The sequence below is a fragment of the Eschrichtius robustus genome, chromosome 11 (assembly GCF_028021215.1).
Source record: "Eschrichtius robustus isolate mEscRob2 chromosome 11, mEscRob2.pri, whole genome shotgun sequence".
NCBI classification, from domain to species: domain Eukaryota; kingdom Metazoa; phylum Chordata; class Mammalia; order Artiodactyla; family Eschrichtiidae; genus Eschrichtius; species Eschrichtius robustus.
The window spans coordinates 105,959,644-105,983,689 of NC_090834.1; the positions used below are offsets into that span (position 1 = coordinate 105,959,644).

The 24,046-nt window shown below is 39.3% G+C and overlaps 1 protein-coding gene across 2 annotated transcripts in view; it reads left to right on the plus strand.

The window, feature by feature from the left end:
* RTN3 (reticulon 3) overlaps positions 1 to 20,842 on the plus strand; it is a 54,184-nt gene extending 33,342 nt beyond the window's left edge. For both annotated transcript variants that reach the window (XM_068556229.1, XM_068556230.1), the window contains 6 exons: positions 13,241 to 13,448; positions 15,359 to 15,497; positions 15,938 to 16,007; positions 16,488 to 16,534; positions 18,176 to 18,234; positions 19,871 to 20,842. In XM_068556229.1, the coding sequence (XP_068412330.1) occupies positions 13,241 to 13,448; positions 15,359 to 15,497; positions 15,938 to 16,007; positions 16,488 to 16,534; positions 18,176 to 18,234; positions 19,871 to 19,916 (569 nt within the window). In that variant the 3' untranslated portion in view covers positions 19,917 to 20,842. The remainder of the gene's footprint in view (positions 1 to 13,240; positions 13,449 to 15,358; positions 15,498 to 15,937; positions 16,008 to 16,487; positions 16,535 to 18,175; positions 18,235 to 19,870) is intronic.
* Positions 20,843 to 24,046: the final 3,204 nt, after the last annotated feature.

Consider the following 24,046-nt stretch of genomic DNA (forward strand, 5'->3'; position numbering starts at 1 on the left):
ATGTCACTTACCTGCATTACTTAACAGACTGTCAAAGAAGCATGGAAGTCCAAGTGTATTGTAACCATAGGAGAAGTGTCATGTTACCAATAACAAGACTAGCATCGGAAGATTGAATTAGAAATAAATGTGTGCAAAGGGCATAAAATCACTTTTTAAGTTTGGGCTTTCACAGTTATTAGCAATTAGCTAGTGTTTTGTTTAATTTTAGATTGGATCTGGTTATCTTCTGCAGACTTAAGTCTAGACTTTCTTAGTTGGAGAATTAAGTAGTTTTCAAACATGTGCAAATAACCAACTGTACCTAGAAGAAAAAAAAAGGATAGAAAACTAAAGCCAGAGTTTTGTGCGTTTATCCTTTCCATCATGATTCAGCACTGCATTTATTATCTTTAATTATATTCTTTAGATAACTTAGTTCTAAAGTTCACATTTTCAGATCCACCTAGTTATCCTGTTGGGCAAGGGTAGTCAAGGCCATTTTGTCTTCTGTGCTTTTAAAATCTGAAATTGAAAGCAAGTGGGGTTGTTAGGTTATTTTAATGAGTGAAAAACTTTTTTCTTGACAGTCTTTGAGAAGAATGCTAGCTTGAAAGGGGTTCCTACAAATTTCTTTGGCCTGCTGCCAGGTGCATCCGTGGCCAAAAGCATGTATGTTTGTCTTTGACAGTGACAGTTTTGTATTCTGCCAGTGATCCTTCTGTGCCATCTTGAGCGGAGTGTCTTTGGTAAGCATAAATCTGTAGTAGAGCAGACTATTAACCCATTTCAGCAGCCACAGAATTTAGATCTGAGTTTATAAACACGTTATCCACAATGTCTTTTGCAACTCAAAAAGTGGTTTCACTTATTATGAACTATTAATGCAAAAGTGACCAAAGAAAAGAACTAATCAATGTGAAAATGTCTGCATACTTTTCTTTACATAAGTAATTATTCATATAAAAAACTGAACTGCCCATTTCCATTTCCCCTTTTATTACTGAACAGTTTCCCTTTTGTGGTCATAAATCCTTTGTGTTTTTTTTTTTTTCTTTTAGCTCTTTCAGTTACATTTAAATCTTAGAGATACATATTTACAAATTTTGAAAGTGCACAGAAGATAGAACATGTTGTATGGATCCTTAGTTGGTGATTTATTCTTGAAAATGAAAAAGCTGATAGACTACTGAACCTTGAAATTTCTTGCACATTTATTCCTTTTCAGAATAAGCATTTGAGCAGCCTTTCTTTTCTTCCTTTGAGGTGTATACTTGGGAGAGTAAAGTTTGAGAATGGCTTTGGGAATGGTTGAAGTTGTCATGAAACCAAGAGATTTCCCCAAATTTAGGAATGAAAATCAGTGGTGCTGCTCTTCTTTGAATTGGCAGGAACCAATTTTTTTCCCTCTGCCTTGAGATTACCTTTGGATGTGTTAGTGCCCTCTTTTGGTGTAAGGACGGTACTGCATCTTTAAATAATACGGGCAAGAGATAGACATCCTTAAAAGTTTTTAAAATAAAAAGTATGCTCACATTATAGAAGATTTGGAAAATAAAAGGAAGGAATGAATCAGTCATAATTCTACCAGTAATATAAACACTCTTGGTGAACACATACATTCATTGTCAGATGCTTTATCTGCCATTAGCAAAATAATTAAGGTAACTGAGAAATTATTGACTTTACTTACATAAACTTATACAAAAAAGCTGTATTATATATTGATGGATTCTAGGAAATACTTAGTACAGCACAAGACTTTAAACATATTGAAACATAACTAGAAAAAAGGGTCTTTCAAATGAAAATAAATTTTAGGTCATGTGATAATAATGATTAAGTTATAACTGGAAAGTAAGGAAAACACTGACTTTGCACTTCTGAGAACTTTTGGCTTTCATTTTTTTCCAGTACCCATTGAACTAGCTTGGGTCAGTACTCAGGACTTTGGAAGAGGCTAGCCAAAGCTTAATTCTGTCTGTCAGGTAGTGCTAGAGTGGCAGTTTGTTAGCCCACTGGCTCTCAATTAAGATATTCTTTTCCTGTGGATAGGTTCAAGGAGGTAGACTTTGTCAGGCCATGGTGTTTGGATGTGGAGGGTGAGGGAGAAGGAGTGGTGAGCCCTGTTTCCGTAACTCTGTCTTGGGTTACTGCATGGAGGGTAGAATAAATGGGGTTTGAGGTGTTATGAGATGCCTCTAAGTGATCTCTTCTGTTCCCGTGGCTTTAGGTTTCCACCTCTATGTTGAAACCTCCTGAATCTGTGCTGGTCCAGCCTGCCCTGTAGGCCCACCTGTCGTATTGCATTTACCTCCTGGCCCTCTGCCGCCCTCTGACCTTTTACAGGCCTTTCTCTTTATTTAATCATAGTGCTGACAGTGCAACTTCTTTTTCATTGGAAATTTTATGTGGAAGCTTGGTCTGTAAAATAGATCAAAGGAGCTGATTTGGTTGAAAGGGTCCCTAGTAATCCTCCAATCTTAATTTCTTAGTATCATAGCAACAAAGAGGAAAGGAAAAAAACTTTACTTCTCTGTAGCAGATTTTAACTTTAGTTCTTCAATTTTCCATTTTAATCGTAGCAGGAATTGACAGTCAAATGAATAATAATAATAATAATAGCTAACATTTGTATTACTACCTAATCAATAGTGTTCTGAGCACTTCTACAGATTAACCCATTTAATGCAGGCAACATCCCTGAAAACCAGATACTGTATGATTCCATTTTGCAAATGAGGAACCCAAGGCACAGAGAGGTTAAGTGTCTTGCTCAGAATCACACAGCGAGTAAATGGAAGAGGATGCAAACCCAGGCAGTCTGGAGCAGAGTTTGTTCTTTGCCGTACTGACTCTAAAGCTGGGGATAAAGCGTGTCACCAAGTAGGGATCTGGAGCCAAGTGGAAGCCAGGAGGCATGAAGGGGCTCCAAAGAGAAAACTGGAATAATCCCTAAAATAAACATCGCTTAATTCACAATTGTACCTAAAGCTGGATCTAACTAATGCCTTTCATAATCATCTCTGATGTTGCCTTAGCATCCAGGACCATAGGTTGCTCATCTCTGACACAGTAACCAGATTTCTAGAGTAAAGTTTTCTTTGTTGGTAATTTTTAAATAAGATTTAATCTTTGTAAGTATGTGTACATTTGTTGTTTATAAATAGTACTTCTGACTCGTTTAAGGGGTTGGGAAACTGTTCTGTTATTTATCAGACATTTATAGACGATACAGAGGTAAGCTTGGGCTGGTTAGATTATTGTGAAGTCTGAATTCATAGTAAAAGACTTCAAATTAAAAAGGTTTTACTGTACATTATTCTTCCTTTTCCTCTGATTCTGTCTCATGCATAATTGTTAAGTTTTTAATTTGTTAGGATAACCACTTGAAGACCAAAAATGATATATATTACCTCGTGGTCATTTACGTTTTTTTTAAAAAACAACTTTATTGAGGTATAATTGCTATGCAATAAATTGCATATATTTAAAATATACAATTTGATAAGTTTTGACATATGTATACACCCATGAAACTATCACCACAATCAAGATGAACATCTCCATCACACAAAAATTTCATTGCTCCCTTTTTTAATCTCTCCCTCCTGTCAGACAACCGCTGATCTGCCTGCTGTCACTAGATTGGTTTGCATTTTCTAGAATTTTATCTATATGGAATCATAAAGTATGTGTACTGTTTTTTTAATCTGGCTTCTTTAACTCAACCTAATTTTTTTGAGATTCATCCATGTTGATGAGTGTATTACTGAGTAGTTTTCCATTGTATGGATATAGCATTTGCTGACAGACATTTGGGTTATTTTCCATTTTTGCTGAATTTTTGAATTTTCAGTTTTGCTTATTTATTTTACAAATAAAGCTGCTATGAACATTCATGTCTTTATATGGACACAATGTATTCTTTTCTCGGGTAAATACAAGTGAAATGGCTGGATCATAGGATAGTCTTATTTAACTTTGTAAGAAACTGCCAAATTTTTTTCCAAAGTGGTTCGCATTATTTTATATTCCAGCCAGCCATGTATGAGAGTTGCGGTTCTTCCATGTCCTCACCAACATTTGGTATGGTCAGTCTTTTAACACTAGACATTGTGCCAGGTACATAGTAGGCTCTCATTGTGGTTTTAATTTGCATTTCCCTAATGACTAATGGTGGTAAGCATCTATTCATGTGTTTACTTGCTATCCATATATCTTCTTTGATGAAAAAGTCTGTTCAAATTTTGACTAGTTTTTATTGTGTTTGTTTTAGAGAATGGGTGTGTGTGTATGTTTATACACATTCTGGATACAAGTTGTTTATCAGATACATTCTTTGCAAATACTTTCTCCAGTCTGTGGCTTATCTTTTTATTCTTTTAACAATGTCCTTCAAAAAGAGCAGAAGGTTTTAATTTTGATGAAATACAGTTTTTCAGTTTTTTCTGTTATGTATCAAATGTTCATTGTTGTATATAAGAAATTTTTCCCAATTCCAAGGTCACAGAGACTTTTGTTTGTTTGTTTTCGTCTAGTAGTTATATAGTACTAGGTTTACATTTAAGTCTGTGATTCTTGTGCGTTAATTTTTACATGTCATGTGAGGTATTGATAAGAGTTTGGGGGTTTTTGCATATGTATATTCTGTTGTTCTGGCACCATTTGTTGAAGACTCTCATTTCTCCCCTGAATTGACTTTGCAACTTTGTCAAAAAATAGTTTGTCCATATATGCGTGGGCCTGTTTGTGGACTTTGTATACAGTGTCATTGCTCTGTTGCCTGTCTTTAAGCCAATACTACACCATCTTGATAATGGTAGCTTTATATTACCCTTGAAATCAGACAGTGTTAGTCCTTCAACTTTGTTCTTCTTCACAGTTGTTTTGGCTCTTCTAGGTCCTTCGTATTTCCATAGGAATTTTAAAATCAGTTTGTCTATTTCTATTTTAAAAAGCCTACTGGAATTACTTAGAATTATAGATAAATTAACACCTTAGCAATTTTGAGTGTTTTAACCCCTGAAAACAATATAGCTTTCCATTAATTTAGGTCTTCCCCTGTTTCTCTTAGCAGTATTTTATAGATTTCAGTGTACAGGTCTTACACATGTTTTGTTAGATTTATGCCTAAGTATTTCGTATTTTCATGCTATTTTAAATGGTGTTTTTAGCTCAGTTTCCTATTGGTTAATACTAATATATGGAAATATAGTTAATTTTGTGTCCTGCAACCTTGCTAAAACTTATTACCTTTTTTGTAGATTCTGTCAGATTTTCTACATAGGCAGTCAAGCCATCTGTGAATAATGACAGTTTTACTTCTTCCTTTCCAATTTGATGCCTTTTAATTTATTTTTCTTGATTTACTGCACTGGCTAAAACCTCTAATACAGTGTTCAACAGAAGTAGTAAGAATATCCTTGCCTTCTTTCATTAAATATGATGTTAGCTCTACGTTTCTTGTAGATTACCTTTATCAAGTTGAGGAGATTACCTTCTATCACCTAGTTTGCTGAGAGGTTTTATCAAAAGGGTTATTGGATTTTGTTTTTCCGTATGTTTTGAGATGATCATATGGTTCTTCTTCTTTAGTTTGTTGATATGATGAATTATATTGACTGATTTATGAATGCTAAACCAGTCTTGGATTTTTGCCAAAAAAACACTTGGTCATGATATACTCTTTTTACATATTGTTGGGTTGCATTTGCTAAATTTTTGTTAAGAACTTTTGCATCTATGTCCATGAGCAATATTGGTCTATAGCTTTCTTTTCCTGTAATGTCTTCATCTAGTTTTGGAATCAGGGTAATGCTGGCCTTATAAAATGTGTTGGTAAACATTACCTTCTCTTCATTTTCATGGAAGAATTGTGTAGAATTGCTATTATTTCTTGTTCAGTGTTTGGCAGAATTCCCCAGTGATGTTGAATTCCCCTGGAGTTTTCTGAATGGGAAGTATTTTATCTATAAGTTTTGTTTCTGTAATAGATATGGGACTATTCAGTTTATCTATTTCTTGAGTGAGCTTTGATAGTCTGTGTCCTCTTCATCTAACGTGTCTAGTTTATTGGCATAACACTGATCATAATATTTCCTTATCCTTTTAATGTCTTTAGAGTCTGTAGTGATGTCACCTCTCTGATTCCTGATATTGGCAATTTGTGTATTCTTGCACTTTTTTTTGATCAGTCTAGCTAGAGTTTTATCTATTTTATTGATATTCTCAAAGAACCAACTTTGGTTTCACTGATTTTTCTCTGTTGTTTTTCTGTTATCTGTTCATTGAGATCTGCTCTGGTTTTTACTCTTTCCTTCCTTCTGTTTACTTGGCGTTCAAGTTGTTCTTTCTCTAGTTTTTTAAGGTTGAAACTGAGATCACTGATTTCTCATCTTCTTTTCTAATATAGGCACTTGGCTGGATCCCACTGATTTTGATTTTCATTCAGTTCAGAATACTCAGTAATTTCCCTGTTGATTTTTTTCTTTGGTCTGTGAGTTGTTTAGAAGCATATTTAGTTTATACAAAGTTTATTATTGGTTTTCCCAGTATCTTTCTGTTATTGTTTCTAATGTAATTACATTATAGTCAGAAAACATGAAAGCGTCTTGAATCCTTTTGAAGACCCAGAATTTAGTTTATCTTGGTGAACGTTCCACATGTATTTGAAAAGAATGTATATTCTGCTGTTATCGTGTGGAGTGTTCTTTCAAATGTCAAGAAGGTCAAATTGGTTAATAGCGTTCAAGTCTTATACTCTTACTGATTTTCTGTCTACTTATTCTGCCAGTTATTGAGAGAGGTGTTGAAATCCCTGACTATAATTGCAGGTTTGTCTGTTTGTCTTTTTAACACCTATATTGAGATATAATTCACATACTATACAATTCATCCATTAAAGTGTACAGCTAAATGGTTTTCTGCCATCACCACTATCCAATTTTAGAACATTTTAGTCCCCCCACAAAAAAGAAACCCCATACCTGTTAGCAATCACTCCCCATTTCCTATCACCACCACCACAGCCCTAAACAACCACTCATCTACTTTCTCTCTCTACAGATTTTTTTTTTTTTTTTTTTTTTTTTTTTATGGCTGCGTTGGGTCTTCGTTTCTGTGCGAGGGCCCTCTCTAGTTGCGGCAAGCGGGGGCCACTCTTCATCGCAGTGCGCGGGCCTCTCACTATCACGGCCTCTCTTGTTGCGGAGCACAGGCTCCAGACGCGCAGGCTCAGTAGTTGTGGCTCACGGGCCCAGTTGCTCCGCGGCATGTGGGATCCTCCCAGACCAGGGCTCGAACCCGTGTCCCCTGCATTGGCAGGCAGATTCTCAACCACTGCGCCACCAGGGAAGCCCTCTGCAGACTTGCATATTCTAGATGTTTTATATAAATGGCATCTTACAATATGTGGTCTTTTGTAATCAGCGTCTCACACTTGGCCTAATGTTTTCACGTTTTGTCTGTGTTGTAATATGTAGCATCAGAACTTTATTCCTTTTTATTGACAAATAACTATTGCAGTGTATGGATATACTACATTTTGTTTGTCCATTCATCAGTTAATGGATGTTTGGATTGTTTCCACTTTTTCCCTGTTGTGAATAACGCTTCTGTGAACATTGGCGTACACAGATTTTTGTGTTGTATGTTTTTATTTCTCTTGGCCATTTGCTTAAGAGTGGAACTCCTGGGTCATATAATAACTCTATGTTTAACTTTTGAGGAACTGCTAAATTGTTTTCCAAAGCGGCTGCACCATTTTTCATTCCCACTAGGAATGCATGAGGTTTCTAATTTCTCCACATCCTTGCCAATATTTGTTATTGTACTTTTTATTATAGCCATTCTAGTGGGTTCACCGTGGTTTTGATTTGCATTTCCCTAATGACTAATGATGTTAAGCCTCTTTTTATGTGCTTATTGGCCATTTGTATATCTTTGGAGAAATGTCTATTTGGATCCTTTCTCTTTTTTTTTTAACATATTTATTGGAGTATAATTGCTTTACATTGTTGTGTTTGTTTCTGCTATACGTATACTTATATCCCCATATCCCCTCCCTCTTGTGTCTTCTCATTTTTATTATGTTTTTTATTTTTTTCATTCAGACTGTTCTTTTTATTATTGAGTTATAATTCTTTATTCTTATATATATTTTGGACACAAATACCTTATCAGATAAGTACTTTGCAAATACATTCTCTCATTCTATGAGGTTTCTTGTCATTTTCTTGGTACTACTTATAGCACAAAGGTTTTTAATTTTGATATAGTCCAATTTATTTTTTCTTTTGTCATTTGTGCTTTTGGTATCATATCTGAGGAACCATTGCCTAATCCAAGATCAGAAAGATGTGCTCCTGTGTTTTCTTCTAAGAGTTTTAAGACACTTTCTCAATTTTCTGAAACAACCATTTCATATCTTTTTCTGTCTCCATAAACCGTCTTCACCCCCCTGCCCTCTTCCAGCTGATGACCTCAGCTCCCTTTTGTTGAGAAAATAAAAACATTCAGACAGGAGTCCCTCCTCTTCCATTCTTCAGATCCATGAATGGGCCTGCGTCTGTGTCTCTTCATCCTCTTCACTACGTTACCCTAACAAGGATCAGTCCCTTCACCTGGGCTCTGGATCTCCATCCCTCCTTCCTCGGGGACTTCACTGCCTACCTTCAGTCTCCCTTTGCTTGTGACTGCATAGAAGCGTGCTTTAGTGTTTCCCATCTGTTAAGCCATCCCTTGGCTCTGAATGTCTCTACTCCCCTTCACAGCCAAACTTCTTAGGCATTTTCTTTCACACTGCCTGCGTGTCTCGCCACTGATTCCTCTTCAGCCCCCACCAGCTGTTCACTGAACAGCTTTGATCAGATCACCAACTATCTCCATATTGCTAAGTCCATGATCACTTTTTTCCTTATCCAACCTCAGCAGAATTGGCCCGTTTCCACAAAGCACTCCTTTCTCAGCTTCTATGATGCCATACTCTCCTAGTTACCCCCTGCTTCCTTGGTTATTTCCTCTGTTCCCTTCCTCTAGTTCTTCTACTTTTACTCAGCTACTAAATATTGGAGTACCTCAGAATTAAGACTGAGCCTTCTTCCCTATCAGTACTACATAACCTCTTCCATTTCTGTGACTTCCTTTTTTTTTTTTTTTTTGGCGTAGTCGGCAGTCTATGACTCTTAATATTATTTGTGTGCTGATGATTTCCAAATGTGTATCTCCAGCTCAGACTTGTCCTGTTTGCTCCCCACTGGTAGATCTAACCACCTTCTTTATGGCTGTCTCTAGACATCCATCCCAAAACTAACATGGCCTATACTCTGCTCTTTCTCATCTCAGTAAATGACACCACATCCATCCATTTGCTCAGGCCCCAAAACTAGGTCTCATCCATATTTCTTTCCCCCATCACCTCCCATATCCAGTTCATCACCAAGTTCTGTCTGTTCTGCCTCCAAAATATAGCCTGTCCACTCTGCTCTATCCTGACCTAATCTAAATGACAATCATTTCTTATTTGAAGCCCTGTGTTAGCCTCCTAGGGAGTCTCTCTGTCTGTACTCCTGCCCCATCCCAATCCATTTTCTATACAGCAGTAAAAGTGTTCCTCTTTTAAAAATATATCATGTTGGGACTTCCCTGGTGGCGCAGTGGTTAAGAATCCGCCTGCCAACGCAGGGGGCACGGGTTCGAGCCCTGGTCTGGGAAGATCCCACATGCCGTGGAGCAACTAAGCCCCTGAGCCACAACTGCTGAGCCCGCGCGCCTAGAGCCCGAGCCCGTGCTCCACAACAAGAGAAGCCACCACAGTGAGAAGCCCACGCACCACAAGGAAGAGTAGCCCCCGCTCACTGCAACTAGAGAAAGTCCGTGTGCAGCAACGAAGACCCAGTGCAGCCAAAAATAAATAAATTTTAAAAATATATATGTATGTATCATGTTATGCCCCTGCTTGGCATTCTTTAGTGACTTACCATTTCACCTGAGGTAAAAAGTCCAAGCTCCTTACTTTGCTCTGTGAAAATACTCCATGATCTAGTCCCTGCCAGTCTCTCCAGCCTTATTTCACGCCGCTCTCCCCTTCACTCACTACATACCATCTACACTGGCCTTCTGCCCTCGCCTAAGGAATGCCAAAGCCCACCACCACCATCCCAAGAGCCTGTGCACATGAATCTTCTAGCCTAGAATACCCTTCCCCTGGCTTTTTGCATGGCCTGCTTCTTATCCTTCATGTCTCACCTTTAGTGTCAACTCCGCAGAGAGGCTTTTCCTGACCACTCTACCTACAGTAGTGCGTGTGTGCACACACATTACTCTCATCATAGCACAATGGGTTTATATTCTTACCAGCCTCGGTTACAAGTGACATGTATCTTGTTTGTTATTCATTGCTTCTCTTCCCCACTGGAATGTGAGTAAGGACCTTGTTTGCTTTGTTTACTGTTGTGTTGTATTCCCAGTTCCTAGCACTTGCCTGGCACGTGGTAGGCACTAAATTAAAGCTTACTGAAAGAGAGAAGGATGGGAAAGGAAGGAAAGAAAACACATTAAAAATAAGGAATTTCCTGTTTTAAAAAGTCTTACACTGACGTAGTAAGAACAGGTGAATAAAAGTAGAAGAGAAAAAGAACACTTCATGGAATCGAACCATTGCAACCTCTTGCTGGTTTCCTGGTTATGAAATAAACACTAAGTCTAGTGGCTTCACATTTTAAACTTTTGGCATCTGTCTCCTTTCTTGCTTTTCCTACGTGTGTTTCATCCTCCTAAGTCTCCCTCAAGGATCAGAGAGGAAAATGTTTGCAGACTATGCCTGTTTCCTTTCTTTGATATTGTGTACTCAGAATCCTTGGTCCACTGTACTTGGTAGGAGTTAGGTGCAGAAACTTGACTACATTGAGAGGGATTATCAGAAAACAAAGTTGTGATTATGCCATCTCTTGGTCATTAGCTTAGTTTAGCTCATATTTAAGTATTCAACAACAGCTCTGAAGAGCCTGCTATGAGTAAATAAAGTGACAAGTGCTCTGAAGAAAAATAAGGCAGAATGAGGTGATAGAGAGTGATGAAAGGAGAGGATGTGAGACAGGGTGGGCAGTCTCTGAGGCGGTATCCCATGCACCAGGACCTGAATGGGATAAAGGAGCAAATTGTGGGAAGTTGTGGACAAAGAGCATCCCAGAGGTTTGTTGTACTGAACCATCTTTTCCTAGCTTTCCCTCTGTTAGCCCCCTTCTAATCAGTGTGTTCCTGCTTCTAGCCCAGACCACAGTTCTACCGTTGTTTTTAAGGCCGAGCCCAGGGCCTTCCATACTGTTACGCAGTTTGTATACTGCACACCTATAGGGGGCACCAGTCACATGTGTTATCATTGTAGGTTTGACTGTTTCGTCACAATTTTCCAGCAGATGGCAGTAAAGTTCACGAGGAAGGGTGGCTTTTTCTAATTTGCACAAAGGTAGATTTGCATTTAGGCTAACGTTTTTATGCCTTTTTCCTTCTCTAATACGTTAAGGTCTTTTTCTCTCTAGGCCCAGCCTTATCCTCTAAGCTTTTCTCTTTCTGTCCTTCTTTCAAATATTTCAAACTTAAAGAATTGTAAGCATAGTACAAAAAACTCCCATATAACCTTTGCTCTAGTTCACCAATTGTTAACATTTGACCACTTTTGCTTTATCACTCCCTCCTTCTCTCTATAGAACATGTTTTTTCCTGACCATTTAAGAACTGCTTGCAAACGTCCTTCCCCTTTACCCCTAAATATTTTGGAGTATGTTTCCTTCAAACAGAAATTGTTTGGAGTTGTTTTGCGTAGCCACAGTATATTTACTGAATTTAGGAAATTCAACATTGATACAGTACTTTTATCAATTATATAGTGTACATTCAATTTTTTTCACTTGTCCCAGCGATGATCTTTATAGCTGTTTTCACCCGCTTATCCAGTCTATGATCACACTTTGCATTTATGTGTTGTCAAGTCTCTTTACTCTCCTTTAATCTGAAATGAAAAAGTTCTTCAGCTTTTTCTTGTCTTTCATACCATTGATATTTTTGAAGAATATTGGTCAATTGTTCTGTAGACTTTTCTCAAACTGGTTTTATCTGGTGCTTTCTCATTAGATTCAGGTTATATGCTTTGGCAAGAATACCATTGAAGTGATGTGCCGTTCTCAGTGCATTACATCAGGAGGCACATGGTATCTGTTGGTCCATTACTAAGCATTCTGTGTTGAAACGGTTCTTGTAGTCATGTGAACTGTGACATACATATATGGATTATAGTTAAAATTTGAGTGTTTACCATGTGTTGTGTACGGTGCTAATAAGCGTTCTGCATATGTTAGCTTTATATGTTCCTTAAAACAGCTCTAAGAAATAGATGTCACTTTCTTCATTTTATAAATGAGAAAACAAAGGTTTAGAAGGGTTAATTAAGGTAACATGGCTAAAAATTACCAGAACTCAAACTCCTGTCTCTCCAATTCCAGAGTCCTTACTCTTCTTTAAAAGGAAAGAGTAGCACAGAAGAAACTTGCATAGGGCTATTAGTGTTGAAGTTAGACTTCATGGATTGAAATTCAAATGTTGTGTCATTGCTAGATTGGAGGTAATTGCTAGCCCTCACACTCGGAGTTTTTGAGGTGTCTTTAAGGAGAGGAACTTAGCTTTTTCCAGTTTGGATTTCCCAACCATAAGACCCACTTGCCTGAGACAGTCTTGGTTTATACTTATTTCCTAACAGTTATTAATAGTGTCCCCATTCATTTTCAAAAGTATCATCGTTTAGTAATTATATGGTCCCCTACCCATAATCCTTCCTTGAGTTCTCTTCAGATGAACATAGAGACTGGTGTTTCATTGTAACCAACACTAACAGAACTTGGTATGTTTTTATAAGCATGGTTTGCTTAATTTAGTCAACAGTTAGCAAGATTTTCCCACAGTTGCTCTACTGAAACATTTAAAGTAAATGATATTTTACCCCATCGTACTTCAGTAGCCATGACTAAAAAATCAGTTTCTAAGTTTCTGTAAACCTATCCAGAAACCAGAGGTACCTTTGGCAGTGTGAATCATCACCCCTGATGTAATTTGATTTCCATTTATCATTGTCTTAAGGAGGGGGTGCACCTGTGATTGCATGCTAGTGTAATGCTTCTCCAGTGTGCAGGACACAGCCAGGGAGAACAGTCCTGGCCTTGTGGCTCATGGGTGTTCATATAACTTATGTTCCATTTTCTTTTGGCAGTGCACGACTTAATTTTCTGGCGAGATGTGAAGAAGACTGGGTTTGTCTTTGGCACCACACTGATCATGCTGCTCTCCCTGGCAGCTTTCAGTGTCATCAGTGTGGTTTCTTACCTCATCCTGGCTCTTCTGTCTGTCACCATCAGCTTCAGGGTCTACAAGTCTGTCATCCAAGCTGTACAGAAGTCAGAAGAAGGCCATCCGTTCAAGTGAGTTGAAGTATCACAAGTAACACTCTACAATTTAGGGAAGGGATTCACTGAGGCTGGTCAGATCTAAATCAGACCTGATTAAAAATTAAGAATTATAGGGCTTAACGCAGCCGATCAGTGGCATGAAACATCAACTTGAGACCGCCTTATGAAGTGAACAAGTTGGGAGCCAGGAACTTTTTAACCAACTAGAGGCTCACCAAAAAGGACTGTCTGAATTCCTGAGCAGGGTCAGTAGGGAAAGCAGAGCATCTAGGACAGCACTCAGATGGGGTCCCAAGTACATGTTTAAGCCGCCACATAGTTAACTCTTAAAATAGCCTTGAAATCTTGGTGTTGAGGCTGCATTCTTGGAGATACCAGAACTCAGTGTGTTTACTCTTGGTTTTATTACTGATTTCCTTCCTATCTCTCCTTTAGTTTCCTTAATACCAGGGGCAGGTCTTGATTAAGTCAGTAGGTCATGCATTTCTAGAATCCAGTTGCTAACCTTTCCTGCTGTGCTATGACTTTAACAAATGTTTTCCTCACGCTTTTCCTCTTGAAAGTCTTAGGCCATAAAAACTTTAACATCAGCAAATGACAGGTTTTTTTTATTTGTTTGTTTTTAATTTACTTTCAAAATGACAGTTTTTTAAAACCCCTTCTCATGGATAAAGAAACACTTCTATGATCTCTCAGAACTGTGACAGAATAGGTGTCTGGCTGCAACTCTGGTCCTTGTATTTTCTCCTGGTGAAAATAGAAGCAATAATTTAAACTATATATGACATTTAAAAAGTTATTTGCAAATTAGTTTTAACAAATCAGTAGTTGGTTGGTTGGGTGGATAAATTTTACTGTTTTGCCACAAGTTCCAATGTGTTAGCAGGGTTTTTTTTCCCTTTTGCGTGACACTGTTATGGATTTATAAAATGTGTTTTGCTAAGTTGTATTAATTACAGCATCTAATTTTTATAACTTTTCTATTTGGTAAATATTTTCTTAATAAATAGGAAAGAAAAACATGTCTGTTACTCTTCTGTTTTTCCCACAAGACTATCGGCTCTTTAAGGCAAAAGCAGTTTTATCTTTCCTGATATCCCTACACCTAGCAGAGGGTCTGGTGCTCAGTAGGCGCTCAGCACGTACTGAGTGAATGAACAGATTATGAGCAGATGGTTATATCTCAATTCTGTAATGCGTCTGGGGACAGAACCCAGGTCTTTTTGGTTTTTTAACAAATATTTTATAACGCCTCCTTTATCATTTTGAAATGAAATTCATAGATAATATACCATATAGTATAATGTTATATAATATACCATTATAACAACATTTTAAAAATTGATCATTATTATAAAGAGTGATAAATAGAGAGGCATTGACAATAAAATAATGTGTATTCCAGTCAATATTTAATTGCTTGGACATAACTACACCAAAAAAAAGCCCCATAATAAAGACTTGCACATACATGTATAATCTCCCTTACAGGTGTGATTTTCTAAAATGATGGAAAAAAATCTTAGTAAGGTTTTAGCATAAACAAAATACAGTTTTAGACAATTCAGGATATGTTAAAACTGTGGGAAAAAATACTTTGCTTTTATATGTTCTGGGCTCTTGATAATTATAAATAGGTTCACCTTCATGAATATCCTATGAGGCAGTAAAAGTTATGCAGGACGTAGGGCAGTTCTTTTTTGTGCATGACACTCCCACACTGCAGACATCTGGCAGCTTTGTCTCTGCCCACTAAATGACAGCGGTGCCCCCATCCCACCCCATGGCAGCAAAAAATGCCTTTGCAGATTGCTAAAACACACCCCTGGGGGAATTTCACACTCTAAAGAACTTCTGTGCTAACAGAAAGAGATCTTTTCCTGCCATGTCAAATGTGTGACTGTTGTTTCTTCTTCTGGAAGAGCCTACCTGGATGTAGACATCACTCTGTCCTCAGAAGCTTTCCATAATTACGTGAACGCTGCCATGGTGCACATCAACAGGGCCCTGAAACTCATTATTCGTCTCTTTCTGGTGGAAGATCTAGTTGACTCCTTGAAGGTTAGTTGCCTCTACAGCTTTTGGTGGTGAGGCTGAGGAAAACCAGGGACTAGGTTATAATTCAGAGGAAAAGCAGTTAATAGGGTTTTATCAGACAAAAGCAAATGTATGCTTTTCTCAATCAACCTGTGAAAATGGGGATAGGAGTTAGTAAAGGAGGTACCTCTGCGCCTGGAGAACTAACATCAGAACAAGGCTAATGTATTGATAATTGACAGAAATGCAGTTACAGTCTGTTTGGGGGCCTGAGAGAACTATAGAATTCTCTTATGCACCCTCAAATGTATAGTACAAATGAGGTAACCTTCCTTTTGAAATTATTTATGGCATACATCACTAAATTTATGCAGACTCAGTTAGCTAGAGAAGAATGGCATCAACTAACCTGGATTTTGCATTATGATTATTCCTGCTTAACCGTCTGATGTTGGCCTTCACAGCTGGCTGTCTTCATGTGGCTGATGACCTATGTTGGTGCCGTTTTCAATGGGATCACCCTTCTGATTCTTGGTAAGATGGCAAGGAAAACGTCTCCAGGCTCTATGAAGTAATTGGTAAGAGTAAGAGCAAAGAGAGTTCTCAGCATGGCTCCAGTCCTTCCACACTGGCCCAGCCTTTAACATCCATAGAGACCTTGACCTCAGAGGAATCTTTGTGTATGGCCACAGGTTTATTAAATGGTCCTACCTATAAAGAAATATCCAGACAGCTAGAAATAAAGGAGAGTTTTCTAGATTTGGTTTAAATATGGGGATCTTATTTGTAGAAATCATTTTCATAATTTGGAAATTATTTGTGGTACAAAGAAGGAAGCCTGTGTACCTGTATCTAACTGTCCTTAATTGAGAGCTCTGGCCAGGATTTCTCATATTGAAGAAGATCTGTGTTTCCCTATATTTTATGAGGAAAAATGCTCCTGTTACTTGTGTCTTGACACTTTGTGACCAGCTCACATTTACACTTGCCATGTCTCATGATTCTGTCTTACAGCTGAACTGCTCATTTTCAGTGTTCCAGTTGTCTATGAGAAGTACAAGGTAAGCATTTGTCTGTTTCTAATCAGATATGCCAGTTGATGTACGACTAATTTTAGTTCATTTTTTAGGCATTGAAAGTTCAGAGCAATCCTTTTCTAACCATTTTTACAGTCTAATTTTATAAGTCAGGTACCTGTAAGAAACTGGTAATAGTGCTTTCCTTTAAGGAGAGAAGCTGAATGTCTAGGAGAGATAAGGGCAGGAAGGGAACTTACACCTTGCTGTGTGCCTTTTGAGTTTTTTGTTGTTGTTGTTGTTTTTATTTGGTTGCGCTGGGTCTCAGTTGCAGCAGGCAGCCTCCTTAGTTGTGGCATGAGAACTCTTAGTTGCGGCATGCACGTGGGATCTAGTTCCCGGACCCAGGGATTGAACCCAGGCCCCCTGCATTGGGAGCGCAGAGTCTTATCCACTGCGCCACCAGGGAAGTCCCCACCTTTTGAGTTTTTTTTTTTTTTTTTTTAAATATAACATTTTATTTATTTATTTATTTATGGCTGTGTTGGGTCTTAATTTCTGTGCAAGGGCTTTCTCTAGTTGCGGCAAGTGGGGGCCACTCTTCATCGCGGTGAGCGGGCCTCTCACTATCGCGGCCTCTCTTGTTGCGGAGCACAGGCTCCAGACGTGCGGGCTCAGTAATTGTGGCTCACGGGCCCAGCTGCTCCGCGGCATGTGGGATCTTCCCAGACCAGGGCCCGAACCCGTGTCCCCTGCATTGGCAGGCAGATTCTCAACCACTGTGCCACCAGGGAAGCCCACACCTTTTGAGTTTTTATCACATGGATCTGTTCCCAAAAACATAAGCTGAAAAAATGCTTAAATAAAAGCTGGTGTCTAAAAAGAAGCTTAAACTGTTAAGGCTATTGTGGGAATCCATCAGTATGAACAGATGTTTGCATCGTAGAGTGGTGTATACAGAGTATACTAGATGCTATGAGGTTATTCTTGATAGATTAAGTCATGCATCAGCAGACTTTTATTCATGGCTTTTTTTTTTTTTTAATTTATTTACTTTATTTTATTTAGTTTTGGCTGCGTTGGGTCTTTGTTGCTGCGCCTGGGCTTTCTCTAGTTGCAGCGAGCGGGGGCTACTCTTCGTTGCGGTGCACGAGCTTCTCATTGTGGTGTCTTCTCTTGTTGCGGAGCACGGGCTCCAGGCACGCAAGCTTCAGTAGTTGGGGCACACGGGCTCAGTAGTTGTAGCTCACAGGCTCTAGAGGGCAGGCTCAGTAGCTGTGGCGCACAGGCTTAGTTGCTCCACGGCATGTGGGATCTTCCCGGACCAGGGCTCGAACTCGTGTCCCCTGCATTGGCAGGCGGATTCTTAACCACTGAGCCACCAGGGAAGCCCTATTCATGGCTTTTTGATATTAAATGAATTAGTCTCACCCAGGAGTCAAAACACATTTCTGATTACAGAATATAGATTAGACACACAGTTTCTAGTATTCAGAAAATGCTATATACTCCAGTGTCTCTGAAGGAAATACCTAGCAAGTACTTTTTAAAACTGAGCACTATTTTCATTTTCCAGAATATTCCATAGTGTTTTTTAAAAATGGTTAAACTAGACAAAAAAAATTACCTTCAGGAAAACTGTTAATCTGTGTGTTGCCACAACTGAGTCGCTTTTCTTCGTTAAAGATCCAGATTGATCACTATGTTGGCATCGCCCGTGATCAGACCAAGTCAATTGTTGAAAAGTGAGTATGCTTAGGTTCCACATTTCATCATGACATGTGCTTTTCTTCCCCCAATTATTTTTAGTCTCCTGTGTAAAATGCTAATGCCAAAGAAAGTAATTTTTAACCTGGGGAAAGAGAAAACCTTGGTTAGTAGTTTGATTTTACTAAAAATTATTTCATCTGCTTCTTTGTAAAGCATGCCTTGTATCTTAGATTAAAAAGGATCAATGGAGTTAGGACCACTCTGCCTTTTTGAACAGGTTTTTAAATGTTCGTGGTTGTCTACTCACCTTCATTTATTTTCACAAATATCAATTTTATTTTATTTTATTTATTTATTTTTTGGCCGCGCCACGCGGCATGTGGGATCTTAGTTCCCCAACCAGGGATCAAACCCACAGCCACTGCAGTTGAAGCGTGGAGTCTTAGCCACTGGACCAAGAGGGAAGTCCCCAGTTTTCACAAATATCAATTTTAAGCCAAACTCTTCCCTCCCTTTTCAGAAATAAAAATTTTAGTAAATCAATGTATTAAAGTTCAAAGCTACTTCTTTTTTCTAAGACTACCAAATCCTTCTGTTTTAACCGATTTAATATTTAAATCAAGTAATAAAATGTTGGTAGACATTTTTATGACTCCCTATATCACGGAACTGTTTCTCTTTTTTATTTTCAATTATTTGTAACAAACACTGTGGAACCCAGCACTTTGAATTAAAATGTTAATATTTTTCCATATTTTCCATATTTTCTTCAGCTATTCTTTAAGAGACAAAACATCACAAGCATTTAAATCCTCTTTGTGCCCACTCCCACCTTTCACACCCCAAATTTTAGTGCTTTTTCCAGCTTTGATAAGAGGAAATCTTGACTATATCCAGACAGCTCTGGCTTGATGCCAGGATCTTTACCTACTCTTTTGCTTTCTTAGGTAGACATTGGAGCTCAAGCCAGACAAGGGCAGTTAGGACAAATTTGTGTATGGCTGCTGTTTACTCCTTACTGTAAAAGATGATCATAACTTAGCTTTAAACCTAAAGTCTTGATTAGCAGTGTGAGCTGATTTGGCCCACTCTGTGATGTATCGTTTGTGGGGAGTAGCTTTGACATTAGCTGAGGGATGTGAATGTCCCTTGGTACCCTTAGTGATGGGTAACCTCAGTGCACAAAATAAAGGACAGCTTTAGTGTCCTGTGAGGGGCGGGGAACTATTGCCAGCTCCTGTAGTTTTTTTATATATGACCTTGACCCTTGACTCCTGGTTCCTTCTGTGACACTAATGGGTAGGTAACCTGGCATTCCAAGATAAATGGGCTCTTGGCACTGCCATCATGTAGAGCACAGTCAGCAGGCATTAAGCCTAGATACATCTCATTCTTCTCTGGAAGTCCCAGTGGAGGAGCCGGGAGGTTCAGGCAGAGGAGGACAGGCAACAGGCACGGCAGCAGGCAGGGGGACGGGTCTCGGTGCACTCAGCTCATCCCAGGCCAGGCCTAGCCCCTGCCGCTTGTCATCCGGAGGAAGCCCTGCGGAAATGGGAGTGTTTTTCACATGGCTCCGGTAAATCCAGGAGTGTCTTCCAGCATCAGTGTTAAAATAAAAACGTAGAACTAATGTCTATATTTTCACCCTTTTTTTTCCCTTTTCCTCAATAGGATTCAAGCAAAACTCCCTGGAGTTGCAAAAAAAAAGGCAGAATAAGTACATGGAAACCAGAAATGCAACAGTTACTAAAACACCATTTAATAGTTATAATGTTGTTACTTGTACTATGAAGGAACCGTGCTCAGTGTCAGCTTGAGCCTGCATTCCAAGCTTTTTTTTTTTAATTTGGTGTTTTCTCCCCTCCTTTCCCTTTACCCTCAGTATCAAGAACAAGAATTGTTGGACTTAAAAAAGAACTGATATCTTAGAACCCAAAAGAATAAAGAAAGAATCAAATTAATAGGATAAATCAATACCTTAATGATGGTGGAGCTTTACCTGTAGCTAGAAAGGAGGGGAAAGATTGGAGGTAAAGGAGAAAATGGAAAATAAAACACGTCTCTTGGGTTCTTCTATTCAAATTTCAAGGACTAGTCAGTCTTACATGGCTTTCCATCATAGTTTTGCCCTTATTTTTAAGTTAAGAAATAATGATTAACTTATGAAGAAATTATCTGGGGACAAGAATGGGATTCTTTCCCTCTTTTTTGTTGTTGTTGTTGTTGTTTTGTTTTATTTTGTTTTTTGCAGCCCTGTGATCCCATCTTCCTGCCCCACAATGTGAGCAGCTACCCCTAATATTCTTCTTCTTCATTTAACGATATAACTTTCAACTCTATGAATAACTTATAGTTGATAGTGATAATTCCTGATTCTCAGAATGCCATCCGATAACCAAGAATGGAAAGTAGGATGAGAAGGAGTGCACAGGGGTGCTGCTGCGACTCCCGCTCACCCTTAGGAGAGGAAAGGCTCCGCCATGTGGGACGGTGGGGTCTGTGTCATTTCTTTCGGACACCAGTTCTGAGCTTTAGTTTGAGAGCTTATTCCTGAATGGGCTTTCCTCCCTCTTTCCTACCCTCAAGTTTAATAAATATGGTTGTACTTTTCTTATTATAAAATAAATGTCTGTAACTGCTGTACACTGCTGTAAACTTGTTAGAGAAAAAAACTAATCTGCATGTGGGCTCCTCAGTTATTGAGTTATTGTAATCCTGTCTCAGTCCGTGGTGGGGAGACATTCTCAAGGGGTGAACTACAGAAACACAAAGGCCTTTTTTCTCTTTTATCTTTTCCTCCTGCACATGGTACATCTTTAACCTGTGCTCATCGTTTTCCCCTAAGGACCAAAGCTGAGCTGGCTTGAGAGGAGATTGTGTCTGTGGTTAAGAGATCACAGATTAGTGTAAGGAAGTGCATTTTGTGATTCATATGGAGTTTTAACTTGGAGGCTAGTTTATTGGGTGTGTGTTGTTTGAGGGTTCCTTTCATTTTCAGGCACATAAAATGTCTTGGCACCTCTACCATGGTACAGGGTGCTCCTTTTGAGAGTGTTTTCCAAGAAGCTTTAGGTAAGGGTGATCAGGCAGGGCCAGATTGTGTTGACAGGCTCCGTGCACAATTAAAAGACAACAAACCAGTTCACGTTGACATCAGATGGAGGGCGTTTGGGAATCTTTGATTCCCATTGGAGACTTATGAGTGTCTTCCTCCCTTTCCAACATGAAAATTCAGTAAATTTGAAAGAAAATCATCTGTGAGTTCCTTCAGGTTGTAACTCATAGTCGTGATAATCCAGAGGGAATATGCACTGGTGACTTTAAAGGCTACAATCTTTGACAGTCCCAAAGTAGTGCAGCTCTGCAGAAGGTAGTGGAAGGAAGTTTTCCTTCTATTTTGTTGAGGAAATTACTTAGGAATTTAGATGGGTAAAAGGTACCCTTGCCTTACTCCACTCTCTTATTTTCTTAGCCCCCTTTCCTTTTGAAATGTTTAACTGATTTCATGTCATAGTAGGGAATGCATTCTCCATCCCCATCCTTTGCCCTCCCAGGAAGTAAGTGTACTGATCATCTTTTTGGGCTTCCCCTCCAAAGGACCTTTTTCTGCACTGGAAGCCTCCACACCTAGCTCTTTGTTTTGTTAGTGCTGTGTTTAGATTAATTTGGACAGATCTTTGTGCCACACAAGAATTTTTTGTTTTTTTAAGAAAAATCTATAGGTGAAAAATTACTAATGAAACTGTGTGTGCGTGTATGTGCGTGCAACATAAAAGTACAGTAGCGCCTAAGGAGCTTGAATCTTGGTTCCTGTAAAACTGCAAATTGATGTGGTATTAATAAAAATAATAATAAAAAAAAGAACACAGTGACTGTGGTGTCATTCTGCTAACTTTATTCTTTATACACAGTTTGGGTAAAGTAAGAACCAAACAAGGCTTCCACTGGCCCCCATCCCCACTCCACTTTTGAGGCTTTAAAAAGCGACTAATAGTTGATACTGGTAATGATTTCCAAGACTGTAGAATTTCCATAGTAGAGCAAAACTGTGCATTTGGTTTCTGAAAGAAAATAAGAGACCCTCTAAGAGGTGACCTTAGGAGAAAGATGATGAGTGGAAGGGGGCCAGAGGGGTCTGTTGTCCCAGTTTACACCAACCTAGGAAGGTTCCCCCACCTGCAACATGAAGCAGCCTATAACTCAGTCACAATGTACTTAAAATGAGAGTCAGTCACCATGGCAAATGGAAACTTTTCCATCAGGTTTTTGCTGAAAGAACTTGTTGTGTCGGATTAGCTCTTTCCCAAAACTAAGGCTGCCATGACCCTTAAGCTGGATTTTTAAAATTTATTCAACCATACCTCTTAGAAAACTTAGGCTGAAATTTTTTAAAAATAACTGATGCAAACAACTTCACAAATACGCATACAAATGTTCAAATAATATCACTAACATGGTATATAAATATGTATTCAGAGTAACATTTACATATTGGCCATAATAGCAAGCATACCATTAACAAAAAAATTCATGAAGAAACTTCACCTGTTCATGTCAGACTCCCAAGGCAAGGAGGAGGCACCTAGAGATGGGGACCACCTCATCTCCTAACTCATGAGTCTATAGCTGCAAAGTAGTCATCACTACAGTGGCACTTTCTAGATCAGTGGTGCTCAGAACTTCAGCGTGCGTCACGATCACTGGAGGGCTTTTCAAAACGGACTGCTGGGCTCCACCCCCGTTTCTGATCTACAAGGTGGGGCCCAAGAATTTGCCTTTCTACTAAGTTCCTAATGGGACGGTGCTGTTCTGGCGGCCACTTCTGAGAACCAGTGGAGTGCTTGGGGCTGCTGCTTAATAAAGACACCCACTCCTGCCCTCCCAAGTCCTCTCCCTATCAAGGGGAGAAACCGTTCGCACCCTGCTCTCTGCCCTGGCTTACCTGAACTTCGGCAGAGGGCTTGGATGACTATAATAATTGCCCCAGTTTGCCTACTGTTTTTGAATAGGCAGAGTAGCAAAAGTGGCAAAACACTCCTTCTGGATCTGAAAACAACATGCATGAAGGAAAATAAAAGAATGGCAGTATCCAACCTGGTGCCATCCATAATCCCTGTTCTGAAGCTTTTAATACTGTCTCAACAAACCTGGAGGTTCAGACACTCTAGGAATTCACTTTTCAGTCAACTGACAGCCCATGCAGTATTTCCTGAACCCCTGGTGGCATCAACAACACAACACCAGAGCCTTGCCCAGTAGAGAGGCCTTGGGCCGGGCGGCAGTCAGCCCTACTTCGGGAGTTCTGATGGAGAAGGCTGCTGCTGGTGCCCTCCAGCTGAAGCCAGTGGTGGCAAGACTGCCCTGTAGAATACTCATTCGTTACAAGGAAGTGTGCTGTTCTTTGCCATCCCCCGGAGGCCACAACTGCTCTGAGGGCCTGCAGCACCCAGCACAGGTCATCCTTCGGCAGGCCTAACGGTAAAAGAAATTTTAACTTACCAGAGATTGGGAGGCCGTGTAGTGTAGTGCAAAGAACACCGAATTGGGAGTTGAGATTTTTATTCTAGTCCTAGTACTATTCCTGCCTGGTGTGTGATAATTTCAGTTTCCGGGCTTCATTTTACCTATCTGTGAAAGGGGTGGGGGCAGGTACTAGATCTCCAAGGTCCTTCCAACTCAGACAATCTTGAATTATATAAAAATGCTATAAAATCCGTGGTATAAAATTCAATTCCCAATCAGGAAGAGTCAAAGGGACTGGGCCTGAGGCACTTGAACCTTGGGCTCTGGCCTGGGGGCACTGGGATGAGAGGAAGGGCTTCTTTGCTGTCTGCTTTCCCACCCACA